At 35.5% G+C, this 22609-nt stretch overlaps 1 protein-coding gene across 4 annotated transcripts in view; it reads right to left on the reverse strand.

Annotated features, from left to right (window-relative positions):
- The window catches only part of ARHGAP42 (Rho GTPase activating protein 42), a 159943-nt gene that overhangs the window by 113364 nt on the left and 23970 nt on the right, over window positions 1-22609 (reverse strand). For 3 of the 4 annotated variants that reach the window (XM_062567298.1, XM_062567300.1, XM_062567297.1), the window contains exon 2: window positions 11976-12071. The exons of the other annotated variant lie outside the window; for it this stretch is intronic. In XM_062567298.1, coding sequence (XP_062423282.1) covers window positions 11976-12071 — 96 coding nt within the window. The remainder of the gene's footprint in view (window positions 1-11975; window positions 12072-22609) is intronic. 4 annotated transcript variants of the gene reach the window in all.

A 22609-nucleotide genomic window follows, 5' to 3' on the forward strand; every position in this document is an offset into this window, starting at 1 on the left:
TCAGGCTTATCCTCACTTCATTTGAGTTGCAGCTCTGTAAATCCTGCATAAATGCAGTGGTATTTGGCCCTCTGCATCATAATTTGGAGTATATTGGCTCTCTGTGGTATTAGCACACAGAGATGGCTAGCTGCAGCAAGGTAATCGGTGCTCCACGAAGACAAAAGCAGAAAGCAAACTAGCACAAATTTAGTAATATTCTCTTTGCTTGACGCTCCATTGTTCTTTGGCTTTCAGTGCCCATGTTTTTTCAAGGAGTGCTCCACATGAATGGACATAAGCATTTCCTCTCTCCACTCTCCTGGGTTTTGTCACAATGTAAAGGCAACAAAAGAGCAAAAAAGGCAAGTGAGTTAGACAGTAAAAATGGAATCTTCTGCTTGGGGACCATAAACATGTGCCTCAAAGTACTGACTAACACCATACAAGGCAACTAATCAAGATCTATGCTTAATCAAAGCTTTGCAAGATATATTTGCAGGTACAGACAAACATGTACATGCCGTATTAGGCAACTGAAATTTTAATTCAAAAATATTTGCTTATTGCACAATTTAATGAGCAAATACAGCAAAGTATTTTATGATGATTTTACTTTTACTAAACATATGTAAATCATAAAACAAAGGGTCACTATTAGAAGTAAAAATCCTTTTTCCATCAAAGAATTGTCAGGGATTTACTGAAATCTTTGTCAGCTAAGTAACTAAATCCAGTTAAAAACAGTATCATACTTGAGAATTCTTTGCTATAAAAGGTAGTTATTGTATCACAAATATGTAGACAACCAAATGTAAGCCTTAGGCAGGAGTTAAAGAAATGTCTCAAGCCAAGATATTCGTGCTTTCCACCCCACTCCTTTTCAACAACAGTCTACAAAATGCTGCATATATTTACGTATGAGTTAAGTAAACTCACAGGAAAGAAAAGTCAGGTTATCTAGAAGTTCTAGATCCACTGTCACATTGTCAAACACAATGCTCAGAGATAACCTTAAGTCATGCAGTGTTATGCAATTTAAACCAATCCAACTACTTCACCTAATATCAGTAAATTGACATGCCCTATTCATGCTGAACCTCACAAACAAAACCCACGTAGAAAATTCTAGACGAATCAAGCAAAGGCAAAATGTTTCTTAGAGCTCCTAAAGATTTTTTTCAAAGTGGCTGTCTATCCTACACTAGGTTAGTCAAAAAAAAAAAAATTCAAGTACCACCACACTTATAATAAATTAATAAATGCTTCATTCAAAAACCAACTAATACATCTACCCTGTCCTCTCATTGTATTCTGGCTATACAAGTAGTAAATACTTTGAAAATAAATAATCAATTTGGAGATTTATCTATTTACTATTTTGCAAATTCTTCTTATAAAATACATTTTGAAGTTAATCCTAAAGAATCAGTAACTGAGCCTTATATTTGACAGACTTGACTATGAGCATCAAATAGCACTCTACAACTTTTTGTTTTTCACTGCATGTACCCAGCCTTCACCCTAAAATAGCAACTCCCTATGGCAGAACTTACAAAGCAAAATACTATCTGTGGCCCACACAGTTTACAGTCTGAGAGGGATGGGCGGACAAGAAAACAATCCAAGAACTATTAATAATGTACTAACTCACCCCAACCAAAGTAGTACGTCTGAACCTAAAATGCTAGTAGAGTTTTGGTATAAAAAACCCAATACAGACCTCTACTAGTCTACAGAATCTCTCCCAAAATGTGGCATCTTGATGTGAGAGCAGAAAGATTTTAAATTATCTCAGCAGTTAAGTTAGCAATGATAGGCTCCTCTCTCCATTAAGCAATATAGGGAGTCCAAGAAGATGAGTCTTCCACCTCCACTAATCTGAAAGATGTAACTGTAAGTCAGAGAGGCATATCTTACTTCAAAAACATGGACCATTTTCTACTACAATTTGTAGAAAGATCAGTGGAGAAACATAGGAGTATGATATTGATTCTGAGAAATCCACTGTTAATTATTTGACTTCGCCAGATACTTTCCCTTTATCAGCTACTGTCCACAACAGACAAGTGCCGCAGACCACAGTCAGGCATTCTCAAGTAACATACAGAAACTACGTATTTCCACTGTGGGTTAATCTAGTTAATCATCACTTGTCAACCACTGCCACAGTAGCTTCTTATTGGGAAGGGGAGAAGCCACCTGCTTGTTTTTCTTTTAAATCTCTATGCATAATTCTACTTTAATCTCACTGCCATAAAATATCAGCAGTTTTGACAAGATCCACAGGCATTACACATTTAAGGGCAGAATTTTCAGCACTCAAAAGTGACCCAGCTGTTCTGGGAATATCAATATAGGCTTAAACACCTTTTTTACTGAGGGCAGAGCTTAAGCTACTACCCTTCCAGCCCGTTTTGGCACCTTTTGAAACTAGTGGCCTAAGTTTGTATACTGTAAAAGGCTATCACATCTGAAGTAGTCTTTACTTAATTAACTATTAACCTTTGGCTTGAACAGATCAGACTTCTCCAGAGCTGGCTGACACCAAGGCCTGTCACAAAAAGAACAGCTTTGAAAACCACAGGACTAGATATTCAGGACTAGATAAGACCAAAGACAGATTCTAGTTAAGTCAGAGACTTCTCCAACCCTCTACTGTTTTCCTTTGCCTCTCCCTCCTCTGCAAAATCTCACTGGAAAGGACTGTGATATAAACTGACTAGAAACACAAATCATTAATTTTAATTAAGAAAACAATTGCTACTTCTTTCTCAATTTTTTTTGAGCAGATAAATAATAAGACATTATGAAGCAGCAGCATTGGACAACATGTAACATATCAAATGGAAAAAGTAATATTCAACCCTAGCATTCCACAAACATTGGAATTAGAAGTAATTACAACTATATTTGGAGCTTGCCAGATCACTGATTCTTTAGAGGTGCATCTATACTTCAAATAAGGAGAAGAAGCCAGTGTTTCTATCTTTCCAGCTGTATAAACCTTACTTGTGGGTGGCTCTATGTGGGTGCTGAAATAAGAGGAAGTAAAAAGAAAAGTAACATGTTGCAGATTGCAGCTGAGAATCATTAATACTTTTTTTTTCCATTTTGTAAAATTCATTGCATTTATTACTTGAATGGTGAAGCACTTTAATTATGGACAATATCAACAAATACCTCAACAAATGGTACGCCTGCCAACTGCTTTGTTGAATTTGGGCCTACAAACTGATTACCGACATCCTGTGTTTAAAAAGCTGAACTTTGACTTTTGAAAGGGTTCTGATTTTAGAAAGTACAAATTGCTGATCTGATTTGTTCAAGCCTGAAGATAAATATCTAAGTTGATCAAACCACCACCTGGTTTGAAAATGAGTGCCTATTGCTGAAGAGTTGTACTAACTTGACAACTCTAAAGCGTTATGTCCTATAATAGAACAAATACATTATGAGCAGCAAGAGCAGCACTTCCATACCAATTATTTTCAAACCAGCTCCGTAAGGAAATTCCCCAGGCCTCAGGCTATACCTGTCTCCCTACAGGCATTCACATTCATTCTGTGATACTTCCACTGGGATCTCTAGCTCTAGTTCCTGGAGCTGGACAATAAGTAGGCTGAGGAGGAGGGAGGAGAAAGAAAGTTAAAGGCACAAAATGAGGATGATAAGGTAGAAAGCATCTACAAGAGTCCAAATAATTAACACATTAATGACAGACAAAAAAAAGATGCTTCATCTTTATCAGTGGCATGGTGTATTTGCCTATTCAGTTGTTCAGATCAAATGTTGACTCATTTAATCTACTTAGCAGAATGCACTAAGACAGCTAAAGCTATCACTGTCAATCACCTGCATCAACCTCTTTCTGTAAATAACACAAGCTCCAAGGCAAATGGCAGCCTGAGACACCGCAGTTTGCAGTGCTGTTTATCAGAACGGACTGGCACTAATTTTAGCCTCCTTTAACACACCAGCATGTGAAATGCAGCAGCTCCTCTGTTTCACATCCAGGTACTCCTGCTGCAGGAGAAGGCTAGAGGAGACAGGAAGGGAGGTAACTGCATCAGCCACTCCTGCCTAATTTCTGCCATTTGAATGAGCACTTAACGGTAACAGGGAAAGAAGCAAGCAAATCTTAACAACCTTCTGATATGTATCTTTGAAAAAAAAATAAATCAATTACCTAGGCCTTGTCTTCTTATTTTATCTTTTCCTCCTGCATAGATAAAGACCTATTGCAATATTATTTTATTTCCTGCTATGTCTGCCTCCTTTGATCTTCTACAAGCAAAGACAAGAGCTGTAGGCTGGGCCGACAGAACACCAACCTCTTTCTTCTGGTACAGATGCTGTTTTGAAGCCTCTATGGGATGCTAGCACTAACATAAGATCCCTCACTTATTAGTTTCAAGAAACAACAGTGTTCTGAAGAAAGGCAGCATTTGTTTAAACATGTAATGAAGATAAAAAAAAAAAAATTGTAGGAACAGATTTTTAAAAAATATTTCTGACATTTCACATCTTAAATGTGCTGAGTATCTCCCATAACATGTTACTGTTTAACTCCTGTGGATAAAAATAGTCCAATAGGACCAACAAACAAATCTATTCTGTTCTCACAGGTGGCTTATGCAAAGTTGCTTTGAAGGTCACCTAAAAGGTTAAGCTTAAAACTGATTCTTCCAACCGAAAAAAACACAAAAAGCTGGCAAATCTAGGCAGGTAATTAATATGGAAAAACAGTATGCAATGTCTCTATGTAAATTCAAAGTTAATCATAAATAGCCTTCTCTGCTAATTCTGGAATCAATCCTTTCCCACCCATGTGAAAAAAATGCCTTTAGTAAATATCTCTCTAATGTGCTCCACAAGGTCAAAACACTCAGGCAAACAGGAAAAAAAAAAAAAAAAAAAAAAAAGTAATTGGGATGATGCCTATGCTAACAAAATCCACCCCTGGACTGGGGGAGGGGAATCCATTCCACCCTCAAAGTGGTGGCAAGATCCTCCTCTTCTCTTGTTTCTGATAAGGCAGCAGTATATCTGAGCCACTGAAATTTATACACTTATTTGATAGCACCATTCAGAAACCTGGTTACAAATGAGAATTCAGTAAAATGCACAGTACAATATTAACTCCAGAGAGAACCCAGTTGACTGTCCAAGCTAATCCCAATGGGTTAATAAGGTGACCTGTAAGATATCCATGTGATTCAAACTGTAGATGACTAGGGTATTAAAAAATTAATTGTGAAACACCCAGGAAAATTCAAGAAGCCACTGCACAATAAATTAAACGGAGATACAGTGGCTTGAAATCCTGGCCAGCTTGGCAATTACATTCCTCATTAGCCTCCGAGTGGCTCCAAAAGAGTTTACATTCTAACCTGGAGATTGAAATGTCCATCTGTCAAGATTTACCTTCATACACTTTATGAAGACATAAAGCTCCTATATTTGCTACAGTTTTCATTTTAATTACTTTGTGCATAGTCTATTCAATTTTAAAAAAATGTAAATTGGCATTTTTTAATGTCTATTAACCCTTTAAATTTTTACAAGAGGTGGGGCAACCTTCTGAATTTTTCTTTTATTTGCATAGTTTTAGACACAAAATTCCCAATGCAGATCTCTCTATTTGCTGCTTAGAATGATAGAACATTATCCTCTAACAAGCTCTCAAAGAGGGCACACTGCAGCAAACTTGAAAGCATTAGGCATGTGGATGTACTAGCAAAGAAGAAGAGAAGACTCTGAGCTTCTGGCATGCTTGCTCAACTCAAACGAGACAGCCTCTTTTAAGAACACAGCAGTTCTAACAAATACTATTCTTCCCTTAAAGGAAAAGAAAAAGGTTCTCCATCATAATAACACGTTTTAGATGATTTCTGTAAGTTCAGTTTCTAACTAAGCTGCTATATACAACATAATTGCCTGGAGAATTCCCAATCCTACAGATGGCTAGTTACCATCAATTTTACTGCCCCATTAATGACTTCGGATGTGAGTCAGCAAAGACCATGTGAGCCCCAACTGTTAGCAGCACGAACAGAACTCTGTTCCAACAAGGGAAAATAAAGTATTTTAGAATATCTGACCTATTCCTTGTGGCTCAATTAATAATAATGATTTTTCAGAGCTTCATAATCCTATTATATTTCTAAACCAAACATACGATGCTACTTGAAACATGCATCATAATACGACTCTGAAACCATTTCTGATTACAGAAAAAAAAATTAAAACTAATAACCACACAGAGAAATATACCTGCCTTTCAGTGCTTTTTCCTAAAACAGCACAAACTAATGAAAATCAGATATTAAGGTAAAATGCTGTAATGGCCAAACTTTTATTTTATCCTGGTGTAGGGGGATGTAAAAAGAAAAACTAGAATGTATTTATTTGCCTTTAGTATTTATTTGGTTACGTCTAATTTTGAAGTGCACAGTCTTACACTATTCATATTAAAGCACACCAACTATTCCTGATACCAATCAAACAGAAAAGATCTTGTTGGAGAAACAAGACAGCATAACAACAGATCTGTACTGAGTAGTATTTACTATATTATTTCATCTGCATCATCCACAATCCAGATAACACACACAGAAGAAAAGAGGTTAAAAACAGCCTTTGTATCAAGCCTTTATTACAATGCCTTTTTGAGTTGTATTAATTTACTGCTATCATTCATTGTGTTATTTGTTGTTTCACAGATGTCACTTCCTGCATAACTTTTCAACTGCACAAAAAATTTACAGCTCAGTTGAATCACATGTCACTGGAGCTGATACTCATGTTCTCATACCAATTACCACTATTACAGCTTTTGTAACGCTGCAGATCACATGCTGCCACATGCATTTCAAAACAGAGGAGGAGACAATGCTGACAATTGTTGCTAAGTGTGTATTTTTTTTAATGAAGAAACTAGTAAAACTGGCAGGCATAGTTTCTCAACCCCAGTTTGCCGGCAGACCTGAAAAGGCTATAGTATGAATCCTTTAATGTTCAAAATTTTAGAAAATTCATGTTGTATTTGATTTGAGGAAAAAAATCAGCCTCCTTATTAAGGAAGAAAGCAGAATATGTTACAACCTGTGCACAAAATATCAGATCTTAAAATGAACACAGCAAATCTCAAAGTTTCTATGAAGAAAAATTTTCGTAACTTGAAACAATGTGGAAAAAATACAGGAATGCATTATACAGTCATGAATAGGCATATACATTTTTATTCTAGAAAGATCATCTCTTCTATAAAAGAAACATTTGCAAAGAAAATCTAAGAAATCATAAAAATTAGTAATGAAGGAGAAGATTAAAAGAAAATAAAAAGCAAATAATTCAGAAAATTAAATACTAGATAATTTGTGTAAATACTAAGAACGCTATCATAATTCTTTTTATATAGAGTTTTTTACAGAGCTTTAAAAAAATAATTTTCCACACACGTTGTATGATTTGTGTATTGGAACTGCTGACCTGTATAAAGACAGTATCTAAAAACACATAGGTTGCAGGAAATATAAATTAGATTGAAGGACATTATTATAACTCAGGTTGGAAAGAAGAGCAAAAAACGATGGTGCTTCTAGTTGTCAGCTCTGGTATTTCCTTCAAAATAAACTAAAAAAGCAAAACAAAACAAAACAAACACTCATGAAATCATCAACTCAGTTCCAAGTATTAAGGTAAGGTAAGGAAAACACCCCTACAAATGAATTTAAATTTTGAAAAAAGTTAAAACTTTTTGAAGTAACATTTGAAAAGTTTCATTGATTAATATACAAAATTATGTGAAGAGGAGGCATCCACAGCATTTTGTTGTAAATATGTATGCATGTACACCAACCTTTGATATAAAAATCATTTTTCTACTTTGAAATCTAGTCTATATAAAAATAAATCTTCTAAATTAGCAGAATTTTTCTTCTCAAAATGGAAGTCGATTCTTTCTTGTTTAAAGTAACATTCCCGGCAAAACTCAAAACCACGTATTTCAAATTTCAGGAAAAACTTGAGGCACTACACACAGTGTTTTCCCAATAATACTTCACATATTATTTTTAGTCTGTTTAGGAATGGTGCTATTTTTTTCCTGAAAAAAGGTGAAACTGTACACTAAAGCAAGAAAGAAATGTATTAGCAAAACCATTTTTTTCCTAAGGTCAGACTGTCTAGAAACATGGATTTAACACTGAAAAATCAGCAACTCCTGCCTTTGATAACAGGTTTAGTAAAACAACTTGTGTTATTTAAGTGCACTTTTTCATACTATCTGTTCTTTTACTCCAATGACGAAATTCTGTCAGAAATCTTGTTCAGAAGGTCATAGATAGGCATCCAACACTAAGCTTGTAATAGAAATATTTTATCATCTTCAGAATGTAACCACTGTATTAATTTCTATGCATATATGATGTTTATGTACAATATAGAGTATTACAGGAAACTGAGGTAAAACATCCCATTGGGCTGCACAATCGTAGATATGGCAAAGGAACAGTCTTACAAAAAGTGATGAAGGCAGAAGGAGGCCTAGAGCGCAGGATTCATCTATACAAAGCGGTCTTTGATGATGAGCATTTGTCTAGCTTGTGGGAGATGTAAAGATATGGACAAATTCTAGAAGGAGATCAAAAATTGAGGCTTATCCTATAAAAGTACACAGTATCATTCAAGCTCTGTTAGACTTAGATTTGATTCCTGTCAGTTTACCTTTTACTCTTATAAGCTGCTTTGATGCACATGACAATCCAATGGTTTCTTTAGAAGCTAGAAATCCCTTCTTTGAACCTCCAAGTGAAATAAATCAGCTGTCAAGCTTCATGTACTCTGTTTTTTCCTAAATAGTTTTATATGCCTGTTTAATGTTGAAACAATAAAATGTCTTATCTTTTCTATATTTAGGTTAAAATAAAATGAAAGTCCTGGTTGTCCTGAATCACCTCATTTTAAATTTTAAATCCTTATGTCTTTAAAAAATAGTTACTGACCGAATCCAAGAATAACATGCAACTTTAAGATACTGTAGATTTAGTTTAAATGCATAAAATATGCAAAAGATAAATCTACCAGACAAGAAATAATACGCAGAATGCCAGAGAGTATATGCACATATGACTCATTTGTAATATGTAATTATTCAGCAATAAATCATACAGCATAGCAAAAAAGTGCTGCATTCAATACATTACAATATAGTATTTTATGGCCCTGCACAAGAATGCATTTGGACATTTTAAAAGTTTTAAAATTTATAGAGGAATAAAATTTCACATACAAACACTGTCCTCTGGGACAGGATATCCCTACTATACTTCTGCACCAACTTTCGAATATATAATGGCATCATTATGTGCTGCTATTTGAGAAACCAGCTTGTATGAGATAAGTTAACTATCCACTGCAGATGTTAACTAGAAATATCATGTTGACAATTTCCAAAATGTAATCTTACTAATAAACTGAGCAAATGAATGTTTAAAAAAATCCTTCAAAGACACTGACAGTTCAGGAGTTGTACAGGGGCACTGTCCTGCAAGGCTTTGAATTGTTCTACTTCAGTGGCATCAGTTTCTAAACATTAATCCTTTCACCCGCCAATTAGTAAAAATATACAAACTCTTACATATAAGCAGAGTTATGGCTGGCATATTCTCCAAGAGTTTTTAAAACATTTAACTAACGTTTTAAACACTAACGTTTCTAGTTAATCATTTCATTAAGGCATAAAAACATCATTAGCTGATTAAACATTTGACTTCATTAAAAAAAACTAAGGAACCAAGAATCAGTACCTTCTCATCTAAAAACTATTTTATTCTGGTTCTTTGTTGCTCATTAGGAGAAACTCCCAAAAGGCATTTTTAAAGTTCTGCCAGGTATCAGTTGGCTCTTAGTTCCCTATTTGTTTGCTAATACACACAAAGAAGTTTCACTTCAAATAACATGACTTGCACTTAAGTTAGCAAACCCATACTTACTATAGAACACTATTAAATTAATGCCACTATGTCAACTGGTCTTACTTAACAATCATTACTATGCAAGTATACTTTCCTAAGTGCTGCCACGACACTAAGCACCAATTTTGCAATAGCTGTAACGCTACACATTTTCAGTTTGGCAAAGGAGCTGCAGTTTGAAAAGAGAAAATAACTCATGCTTCCCAGCTTAGACTGGATGTCACAGCTAGTAAGTTGGGCAACTGGCTACCATTTTTGATCATAATTGAATCTTTAACTGTTATTCTGAAGTAATTGAAAAAAAAAAATCTAAATCCTTTTTCCTTTTGTGCTAATACAACAAGCTTGATACACCTGAAGTTTTATGTCTGAATAGAAACAGCTCAATGTTTTCATCCCCCCCTTTGTATATCTTTGTAATTCTTTTTCATAAGTATAAAATCCATACTTCTTTAAAAAAGAAAAAAACTTGGGAAAAAAGCATACCTACAAAATGAGGAAAGTTTTAAGGACTTAGGGATAAAAATAACAAAGGAATCACGTGTCAGAACACAGCATAATAGTCTCTAACTTTTCAGCATCTGGCTTCAGACCAGTACATCTTCAAACTACAAATGCAAGCTAATGTACAACAGGAGGCAAATGGCTTCCTTTATCATGGAAGTAAAATATGGCAAGCTGAGATCCAATAAAGCTTTCATCATAGGAACATATCTAAAACATCATCTCTCAGGGATTTATACTCATCACTGGCAGCTTGGAAGGAGGAAAAAGGCTGGTTCCTCTTTTCCTGCCCTCCCTCATCCCCCTAAACAAGCTTAATGGAAGACAGTGACCCAGAACATTTCCAGCCATACCCGAGGACAGCTTCCTAACTACCACATTGTATATAAAATGAGGATTAGGCAATGACCACCTTGGCTGTGGAAGAAAGCAGCTTAGACCTTTTGTTCAATGATTAAGTAATTCAACCACAAGCACGCAAATACTGAAGGGAGAGGAGACTTAAAATGATTTACACAAGAGAGAAACTTGGAAAAGCCCAAATCCTGTTTCCTCTCTGCATTATGAAGTTTGGTTTTTTTTTTTTTTTTTTTTTTTTTTTTTTTTTTTTTTTTAATATTAGTCCTACGTATTTCACATTCTCTATACTGTCAAATTAGTTATTTCTGGAAGCAACTACTGTTTAACAAACACTTTCTTACTCCTAGATATTTTGGGAAAGACATGTGAGCTATATGGTATCAGACATCCTCAATCTGAAGATAGGTGAGAATCTAGGTCTCTCATAAGAGCGAGCTAAAACGTTCCCACTGCTGTACTACTGCCTGAAAGCATCACCGCAACTGCTTCCTCTTGTGGCAATGTTTTAGAATAAAAACTAGCAAAATTTCTGAATTTTGTGAGGCAGATAACCACAGAACAGAGCAAGATATACTCAGGATACGCTTTCATGATTACGCCTGCTGGAGACAGAATATTTTGAGGATATTAGACCAGAGCAATGCTGAAGACATGCTGAGCTGTTCCGTTCTGGAAATGCAGAAGTTCTGAGTGTGCACACAAACAGAACATTAAAAAGCCAGTGAATTTTACTGGCCAAAATTCAAACAACTATATACTTAGGAATGCACAAGTTGTAAAGAAAACATTCCTGTTTTTAGACTCTTAAATATTTCCTGTATCTTACTTAAGGTGTTTTTGTTTCTTTGTTTTTTGTTATTTCACAGGAACCTTGCATCACAAAGAAGACTGGCTACAACTCAAAAAATAGAAGCCTCACAGTTGATTCAACAGAATTCTAAACTACCACAAACTGAGCTAAGTCATGAAGACACAACATTTCACTGTGTATTTTTAAAATTGCGTGTGGTCTTTGCTTATTAGAAGTTTTTAGTATTTGTTATATGTCCCCATTAAAGCTGAAACAGTTAACTGCCCATTTATAATAACCTTAACAAATATATAAGAAACAACATAAAACATTACTGCAAGGAGAGCACAGCAGGTACTCACCAATGTTTATTTCATCATCAGTTTCAGCATCTCCAATGCACTCAAACTGGAAATCTTGTAAAGACTGTGAGAATTTTTGCACTGCCATGGATAAATCTAATATTCAAGAAAAAAAAACAAAAACAAAAACAAATCAGAATTACTTCATCACCATTTCAACTAGGAGCAAGGCTTCATGTGTTCTGTCTCTTCTGATTCAAGAATGTCGAAGTAAGCCAAACTTCATACCATGTAACTTGAATACAATTGTACACACGTGCCAACAAACAAAATTCATAATTACAGAACTTCAACGTAACCACATAAAAGTCTTCTTTTCTTCATTAAGAATAATAATGACCAATGAATGTGAAAACGAATGAATTCAGTCAAGACTTAAAAATCCTATCCGTCTAGATACAGCCCAGAAAATCCGCAACAATTCTCTACATCCTTCAGAAAGTACCTATACTATCTCTTTGGAAGGTAGGGGGAAAAAAAAGTAATTAAGATTCCAATATCTGCTAAAAGTACTCAAAAGACGCAGTAAGGATAAGAAATTAACAGGAGCCTGGCCATAAACTCTGTCCCAAAAGCATCACCTATCTTTCCCCAATGTTGTGTTCTTTCAAAGGTACAGTTATTAGGGGGTACAACATCATCCTCATATCATTTAGGGGCACAACAGTATCCTCAGGTAATGTAAGGCTATTTTTTTTTCCTGTTGGGAATAAATCATAGTACATAAATACATAGCATGTGCTAAGTCCTAAATCAAGACTAAGGAAAAATGCCATTTAAATTTGAAAAATCTTCAACAATAAGGATCATTCTACTATCCTAAATGAAATAAGGTCTATCCTAAAGGAAATAGGGTGTCATTTCAGACACTTTCAAATAACAACGCACATAACAAGATGACTGAAAGCTTTATTATTATTATTATTATTATTTGATGATAACAACTATCCTGCAATGGAAACCCTCCTAGGGTTGCTGTGCCAAAGTTGCTGTGCCCTTTGATTCGCTCAGCACCTGCTGCCTTCGTACTGGCCTCTCAAGTGAGTCAAAAACTCCTACCTGTCTCGGTCTCCTATTAATTATTCTTACATGCAGCTACAGAGCACATCAGGCCAAAAAGAGAACAAACATCCTTTAGAAAATACAGATGTGAACAGATTTTTTTCATATATTACTAAGGAATTCCATGTGTTTATCTGATAAGTAGCTAGAACATAAAGAAATGGGTAAAAAAAATTCTGTAGCTTTCTGATAGGCATCATTAAAAAAAGAAGGAATTCTCCCCCACTCCAAGGAAAGGAGTCTTCTCCGCTACAGCTTACAGGCCACTGCAGCTTTGACTCTTTAAGTTTCATACAAGGTTTAAAAAACTAAAATTACTACAGACACTATTAAATGTCTGTTCAAGTTAATTTTAAATTTGAAAAAAAATCCTCTAAATCAAGTAATGAGCCCTGTCAATAAAAATTGTTTAGAAAATATTTACCGTATTGAAAAGTCAAAAAATACCAAAGAAATGTCCTCCATCTTTTCTTTTTAAAGCACATGTCAACTCTATTTTTGATGATTTATTCATTTTTATATACTAAGCAAAATATTAATTTTTGTATTTTCTTTAGATGAACAGAAGTCACTACCACGAAGCTTTCTTACATCTGCAGTCAGATAATTTTCTATATAAACTCTGTTTTTATCCACGACAGATATTGTTGTTCTTAGTATACTGACACTTGTAGTGGAGTTACAGTTATCCAACAGATTCAAATCACCAGGTGAACCTGTCTGATAACTATAATGCCATTACAGTACATTCCTGACCTCTCGAGAATTTTATCATTATCAGAATATACTACACTTTCATTAAAAGACACAGAATAATTCACACACCTGTGAATTTTTACTGAACATTTCCTACTCCAAAACACATGAAAATTGTATTAAATGTATTAACAAATTAGAAGCTAAACACTGAAAGTTTGTCCTATAGTCTATAATAGTAGAATGATTTTTTTTTTACAAGGAGGTGAAACACTGTTTTATGTCAATGTAATATTTTTGATATGTAAGTAATTAACTGTCCTACACTTTGTTTGAAAGACCTACACTTTAATTTGCATTTGCAGCACGATGCTTTATGTTTAAGTGGCAGAAACAGTTTTATTGTTGGCTCTTCTAGCAAGCTACTACAGAGAGTCCTAAACCCTTTTATAAAATTGTTGCACAACAATTGGGCCAAAAGGAATTACATGGCTTCAATGTGCTTCAATGAAAAACATACTGGAATGTAAGCACTACTGAAATGTAAAAATTATCTATCACTAACAGGAGTTCAGATTTACTATTTCCCCTGAACTGAGGACAATCTAGCAAGGTCCACAAGGACCAGTATGTCTGTGAATACGAGAGGAAATGAGGGAGCAGGGGCCCTCCCCTATCACTGTGCCTCGTGTGCAGAGCTCATGGGAACAGATGTCAAGGAACAGGAAAATGAATGATAAAAAAAAAAAGGTGGAGTTGCTATTTTATATCCTGGGTTAGTCATACACAGATGCTGTTATCTCTTTCACTATGTTAATGCACCAGAGTGTTAACACTTGTGTATTTTCAACCTAAAAGAGATGTATATCTTCATCCTAACTTGGAAATGCTGGGTCTGATGAATGTAATTAAAAGTACAGAACTTATTACATTATAAAATTATATAAAATGATCCATTTGGAGATTTCTGACACTGTAAGACCTATTCTAACAGCTTTGAAATATTAGATTTCATATTAAGGTTAAAGCTGTTCAGTGTTGCAAGGAATAAGATTAATTTCCAAGGTAAGATGTTTCCTGAGATACTAATTTAAAGGTTCCGTACAAAATGAAATTTACTTGAAAATATTAAAAATACTATTCCACAAAAACTTACCAATTTACTCAAACAGCCTCTTAGACCTATTAGACAATTATTCTGTAAGAACTCAAGGCTCAACATTGCAGTCAAACTACCAAAATTGAGACAAGCCATGGAATTACTTCTTCTTACGAACTTTCTTCAAAGTATCATCACTTAACTCAGTTACAAAATGTCTAGTCCCAGAGAGAAGACTAGTTGTGCAGCAAGCAGGCCTTCTTTGAGACATAAAGGCACTTGAAAATTCAATGCTGAATTAAATCAGATTTAAGAGTATTATTTTATAACAACACTACCATCTTACCTTGGCCTGACAAGAAACAAAAAAAGAAGCAGCAAGGAACAGATACCTCATCCAGCTTTACAAAATGTTATACATCACCCTGTATCCTAGAGTCCTGATGTTCCTGAGAGACCTCAATACTTTTCGCTCCTTCCACATGCAAGACAGTAAATCACCACCCCAAACAAATCACCTTTTTACGATCCACATGCTATTTGGTATTACAAGTCACTCTTACTCAAATTCTAACATGTATGTCTTGATATTCATCTCCCCCTTTCTGTGGAGTCTACATGGACACCATATTTTACTCAGCCCAGGATAGAAACTCTGTTTGGAGCAGAGTCAATTTATCTTCTCAGTTACTATAAAAAGCTTATCAGCTTTATTGACTGACAGTACAAGCCTATTCTCTGGGGAAGGAAGGCTGCTCAAAAAGTCTCAATGATAACAGTAACGTTGCACGCACATTCTGCAGGCACTTAGAAACACTAACCTTTCTGGGTGCCAGAAAAAAAAATAAAAAAACACCTTGATATTTCAATTGCCAGAGCAGGGAATTTCTAATGGGCTATTTTACCTTCTGTTAATATTGTTTTTTTTCTGTTTTTTTCTAATAGTATTCACTTGCACCCTATGTTTCCTGTTTTCCCCAATTCCAAAGCGGGAGTTAGTTCCAGTTAGTTGGGCATACAGTCAAGAGTAACAGTTGACAGTTTTTATAGCTAGTGGAGGGAGATAACTGAGATAGAGCTGCAAATTTTAATAAGGAATGAATCAAGCCAATAAGCTAGGAGGAATTTTTTTGTAGATTTTGACAGAAGCAAACTGTGTTCTCATCATCTTCGAACTTATTAACAGAAACATACTACAATATGTTGAGCAACCACAAAAGGATACCTGCAGAAAGTAATACAATACTAGTATTGAATCCGCATAAATATTATAAAAAATATCAGTATCAGAATGCTATTAAAAGAATAGTAAAAGTCATTTTTTAAAGATTCAGTTCATTTCAAACTGCTAAAAAGGAGGATTGAAATAGAATTGTATAATACCAATTTATTTTAGGCTTCAGACAAGACCTGCTGGATGAAAAACACTAAGATGATGCACTCCCTTTATATTACTAGAATTGTTCTCTGACATTCTTGTCCTAGAATAGTTAAATAGATCATAAAACAAACTCTTAATCAAGCTTTGGGGTGGGGACAATACATTGCAACAGAGTAATGAAGCGAAGAATGCTATTACCTGAAAGACCTATTACTTGAAAATTGGAGTATGTTAGCTTTGGCACAGCCGTTCACAATAAGGATCAAGTTCCACAGATAAGGAAACTTGAAATTTTAGAAAGTTAGTAAGCACAAACAATTATGGCTTTTTTCCCCCCGTGGGACAGGAAGACACTTTATTTTTACCAGTCTGCCCCCTGGAAGAAGAGAAGAAAGCCCACATCATCTACACAGGAGCCAAACAAGCTCTAAAACCACATGCTTGATAAACATACAAGGGGCCAATATCCCTATCGCTGCAGCAGCGCACAGGAGCTACTCTCAGTAAATATATCAGAGCAAAAGTCTCCCCACCTGTTTTACCCAAAAGGATGACGTCTTCAGCAAATGGAGTTCCAGTAACCAACATTTTTCCTGACTGATGTCAATCACCATCATAAATGTGGTCTCATTCCTTAGGTTAATAAAGAAAAACTGCAGTTGAAACCTAGCAAGAAGACTAAGCACAGCCCAACTAACTCCTAGGCACAAGCGGGAGCATAATAAACTGCTCTTCAAACAATAGGTGCTCCGGTTACAACTGCAACCGATGTATCTGGCGATCTGAAACAAAGCTAACTATTACTGTATGGCTTCAAAAATAGCAGAGGTAGAGGGCTGGTGGCTGATCTGAGAGGACAGTAGAGGCAATTCATCAGTCAGCTGAATCTGGGGACAGTCAAAGGCTAACGGAGACCAAGTACGGTCACCTCTGGTGTTTCAAACCTCTGGACTGCTTGTTTCTGCTACCAGGTATGACTAACCACGCACTATGGTCTTACGCTTTATGAGTCACCTCATTTGGTCATACACTGAAATACAAGCTTATTGAAACACAAGCTACCCAAACCCAACAACCCAACCCACTAAGTAGCTGCAATACACAGAAATGAAACACAGCAGGAACTGAATGATATTGCTAGAGCACTTCATAAAATGACATGCTAAAATGCAGATAACCATCTATTTCATTGACTTTTACTCCTTCTCAATACCTGAAAGTGGTCCACTAATATTTTTTTAACTGCATTAAAAATAAATTTATTTTCATGATTTATTTCACAGACAGCTTCTATTCCATAAACAATTTTCTGCCCAAGTTACATAAACACTTAAAAATGTAGATTTAATAGAGATGCTGTTACTGTAAAACAGCAGCTATGATGATCATGATTTGCAGCACTATTACTACACAAAGAGACAGAAGCAAGGAAATGCTTAAAAAATGTATACAAGTAGTATACAGAAAAAGGGAGGAGGAGGGAGGGACAAGGCTTTCAGTATTGCAAATACAAATCTTTAAAACATTATTTATCCAAGAAAATACTCATGAGGCACATACTTCCTTAAATAATGTATGATATATTATATGCTTCTTTACTGTGAAGATGAACTAGGAATTACCTTGGTTTTGTTATTTTATATAAAAAAAAACTTCAGGGAGGCAAGCTATATCGACAGCCAGAAACAAGTTGGAGGAACAAGAACGCCCCACTGAGAAGCGCTGAACTTCAACAGCTTCTGTGTTTGCTACAGTCAATTTGACTGTAACTAGAACACGCCACAGTGGGACATCTTTTTCTACATCACAGTCTGTAAACACAGCAGCTGGCAAAATGGCTGTATTTAGGAAATACGAATGATTAAACAACTAGAAGTGCTGATCATACAAGATTGTGCACATCACCATTATATTTCAAATGTGTTCCTGTCTTTAGGGCTTTTTCATTAAAAATCCCAGTTTCACAGTTGTTGATCTTAACTCAGCCAATACTACTAAAATGCATTTTCTTCACAGTTTTCTCCTCTTTCCATTCTTCATCACTCATTACTGTGTTGCTTAAAAAAAAAAAAAAATAAGAGAGGGGGTAGGAGGGAATTAACTATCATAGGTAGCTAACTACTACTCACAGAAAATCTTCAATCACTTCCATGACCTAGGCTATAGTGTGTCAGCCTAAATAAGCGGACATGTAAAGGGCTTACAATTTTTCCCCCAAAGCAATACTGAGCATGGGGATGTGGGCATATATCTCAAAAGAACAATTCAATCCTTCAATTGTATGTTAAAGGAATTCTAGGTTTTACTACCAGAACAGGTAACCCCAGCTTAATAAGATATCATCATCATAACACACAAGGGCAGGATCACATCAATGAAACATTAAAGCAATATAAAGAAATATAAAATGCATGTTAATGTTCTTTTTAAACACAAACAAACATACACACACACAAACAAAATCTCTATAACCGACTGAAATAACTTCTGTGATCTTCAGTTTTAAGTGGCTTCCAACACTAGAGTCTTTCCCACTGCAGATGGTTCGCATCCAATATCACTGCACAGAATATTGTCCATGGCATTTCTATTTTTAGAAGTTATTCTTTATTTCTTAGCTGAATTAATCTGTGGATCAAAATAACTTTTCTGATTGTCATTCACAAAAAATAAAAAAAGAAAAAAGAAAAAGGGGGGGGGGGGAAGCACACCACTCTCCTCTTATGAGCTACAGCATTTTCCCAAATTGCCGCAGAAGAATTTCACACGGAAGAGGAGCAGCGCCTGCATGCTGCAGGGGCAGAGGGAACTGCTGGTCGCTTGCCCTAATGCCTTCTAAAGAAGCTACAAGAAAAGACCACACTATGATCCAGAATAACGTGGCCAGTGCCAAGGACTGTATGGCACAAGGGCCATTACTCTGTACCGTCAGTCTCTCCTTGCTGCTATCAATGAGCTCTTTATCCCTCCCTACTTGATAGCTTCCCTGGTCCACATTCCTTGCCAGCTTGCAATTCATGGAGCAATAGCATAGAACTAAAATAAACAACCCCTCACCCCCAGCAATCCCACGCGACTTTTCCACCTCGATGTTTTGCTCTCGATTCCAGGGAAGTTGATTTCTTTCTCATAACCTCCAGGGAAAGGACATCATAGCACATGTCAACACGTATTCCATGCATTACTGTATCCCTCTGGGGTTAAATAAAACACTATAGCAGTCTGAAATTCTTCAGTGTCATTTGCTTAGCCATGAATGTTTCCATGAGAAAAGCACACATATTAATTTCTCATTCTCATACGCATATAGAAGTCCCCATCATCAAACATAACAGGATCCCACTTACTTAATGTTGTGATGCACGAGCTATTAAAATTATGTATTTTGTACAAAATTCACAGATATTCATTCTAACACTTAAGTCTCAACTTCCTTTTCTTAAGCTACTTTGGATAATCTTCACATTTTTCTATGGTTAAGCACTGGATCCTACATACTCTTGAAGCATACGCCCTAGAAAGAAACAAAGAAGTTTGATGACAGCTTTTTTTTAGGCCACTTTTGCATTTTACTCAAAACTTGCTGCCTTAATAAAATCATTCTAAAACTCCCCAAAAGTTTGACTGTTTAACCACATAATGCAATGCAGCAAAAAGACAAAATCTATAATATTTCATCCCTCGTCATTATTCCTCACCCCATCTCAAGTAGTCTATGGATGTGGCAATCTAATTTTATTCTCATTCTCTTTATTCTCTTACATGAAAAGTATTTTAGTTTAGTATGCTAAAATGTAAAGTATATACAATGTCCAGCTCATTCTGACTTTGCACGGTGATAAATATGTGAAAGAATGAAGATGTAACCAACAATATTTGCTTACACTGATCTTACACTGTGTACTGTAGCCACCAGTCTGGAGGACACCATACAATATTTACCACAAATCTGCTACTTATGCTATTTATGGCATCACATAGCAAAAGCTGCAAAGTTACATTTAAGTGGTATAATTTTGTTCTGCTTCAGCAAGCCCACATTCTTCTGTTTTATTTCTCATTACCTCATTGCTACAAAATCCTTTCTTTCCCAGTATTTTACTTTATACAATTGTTCAAAGATATTGCTGCATTTGATTAGAAAGCAAACTGACTATACAGAGAATTACTAGGCTCTAAGCCATCCAGTCATAAACCCATATTCACAGAATTAGTGCAACAATAAAGCCTTTACAAGTGACTAGTCATGAAGTTAAAAGCAGAAGAAAAATTGTCCTTTGCTACCAATTGCAATTTTCTGAATATTCTACAAATATAGATTGAAGTTTCTGAGAGCATTTGTTTTCATTTTACTTTTGAAATTATAAAAATTGCCTTTGGGGTATAACTCAGTATTATTGCTAGCACACAGAGTACACATATTGTACTCTGACAAAACATTTCTATATAATGCAAATTTTGCAAATATACTCATTTTCATTCTGAAAACTTTATGTCCAACATCCACAGGGTGGATTCCCATATCTACAGAATCATGAATGGTAGAGAAGCATAAATCCTATTATTATTGTTATTGTTTATTCACACAAACACAGACGTCCATGAACACAAACTGATTTTCCAGCTTTCTTACCATTCAAAAAAAAAAAAAAAAAAAAGAAAAAGAAAAAAGAAAGAAAGAAAGAAAAGAAAAAATCACTGAAAATCAGTGCAGACTCACTCACACAGTTTCAGTATTTTCCTCATGCGCACTGACAAAACTATTCCATAGCTCCCTATAAGGAAGATCTCAACTCTTTAGAGCCTGCCTCTTTAATCACTTCCTGATCAACAAAGCATGACATGAAACACACTTGAAAAGAAGCTAAGGTTATATCTGCTTATACCACACATTAAATAATGATTCCTGACCCTCCTCAGAGTTTTAAGATTTATGTAAACATTCAAGTTGCTTATTTCAGTTGAGAGTTGTACCTCATTTTTCTCCCAAGGCTCCTGCTTTTCAATATATTTTGCTACACTTGCCAGTTAGTGACTTTGTTGGTCTCCAACTTACTATGCACACAGAAACAAGTCTCAGTCAGGGTGACGCACAAGACGTTGAGCTGACCCATAAAATGAACCCTCTGCTCATGCAGTCTTGCTTATACACTATCTCTTACAATACAAAAGGATATGAACATTAATACTACCATCAGCTTTGCACAGCACCACCTTTGTTAACTTGGCGGCTCCAAAAAATTGGGTCTAAGCATACATCATCTTTCAAATGTCTCTGTTATTAATGTAGATATCACAGCACACTGATTTCTAAACTAGTTAAAGGATACACAGCGACACAGAACCACTTGGCCACCATAAAATACTGCACGTGTACTTTTTCTCTTCCCTTTACAAATGTAATCAATTTGCATTTTCTTTCAACTATAATTTAAATAATAAACAGTTAAAAGCAGCATCCTAGCCTGTGAAAAAGTAAAATTATACAGAAAAGCTAAAGGGCTGGAAAAAGCTAGAAAATATAAACTTTTTTTTCCTTGCAACCTCTTTTTCTCATTTTTTCATATATTCTTCTATACCATTTTATTTGAACTTCTGCATAGTCTCCTACCACTCTATAATCCATCCTGGGATTTTAAACTCTCTCCCCTGCAATTTTGCTTTGTCTCTCAACATACTGTCTCTTGCTCTTCCTGGGGATTTCACATGTTTTTTTGTTTTTTTTTTTTTTTTTTTTAAAAATGTTCTCCTACATTCTTCCTCTGCCCCATGGATGTTTATTTCCCAGAATACTGTGACCATTTTCCAGTGAGCTGGATCCACGGGGCCAGTCTTTCCTCCCACCCTTTTTCTTTGAAACATGGTTTATCAGGCTTGCTGCTGTCATTTCTCACTCCTGCTGGCACATCACAGAGAATGCTATTAGTGAGGAGACAGAGAAGGACCACAGAGGAAAGACAGAGAAACGAAGACCAGATGCTGCCAGAGGCTGAAAAAGCAGAAAATAACTTCCTGTCTAGAAACCAGAAAAAACAGGGAAATTCCAGATTTTTAGTGCAACATAAGATATCAGTGTATCAGACTGTCTTTTAATACTATTTGAAAATACAGTTTTCTCTGTTCTTGATCTAACAATGTATTCAGAGAAATTTCAAAAATTCCTAGCCCTATTTACCAACAGTGAGAGAAAAACACAGCAATATAGGACAGCACGATTCGATCACACAATTAGAGCGTCTATTGTAATGTACATTCATAAGGGACACAGTTCTGACTAGTTGGGCAACACCAGTTCTGCCATTTTTGCCCTGTAAAAGTATAGAACAAGACGTGGGGAAATCTCATCTCACCTATACTACTATCCCTGCCAAAACGTGTATTCAGAAAATAAATAAA

This window comes from Rhea pennata, chromosome 1 (assembly GCF_028389875.1).
Source record: "Rhea pennata isolate bPtePen1 chromosome 1, bPtePen1.pri, whole genome shotgun sequence".
NCBI classification, from domain to species: Eukaryota; Metazoa; Chordata; class Aves; order Rheiformes; family Rheidae; genus Rhea; species Rhea pennata.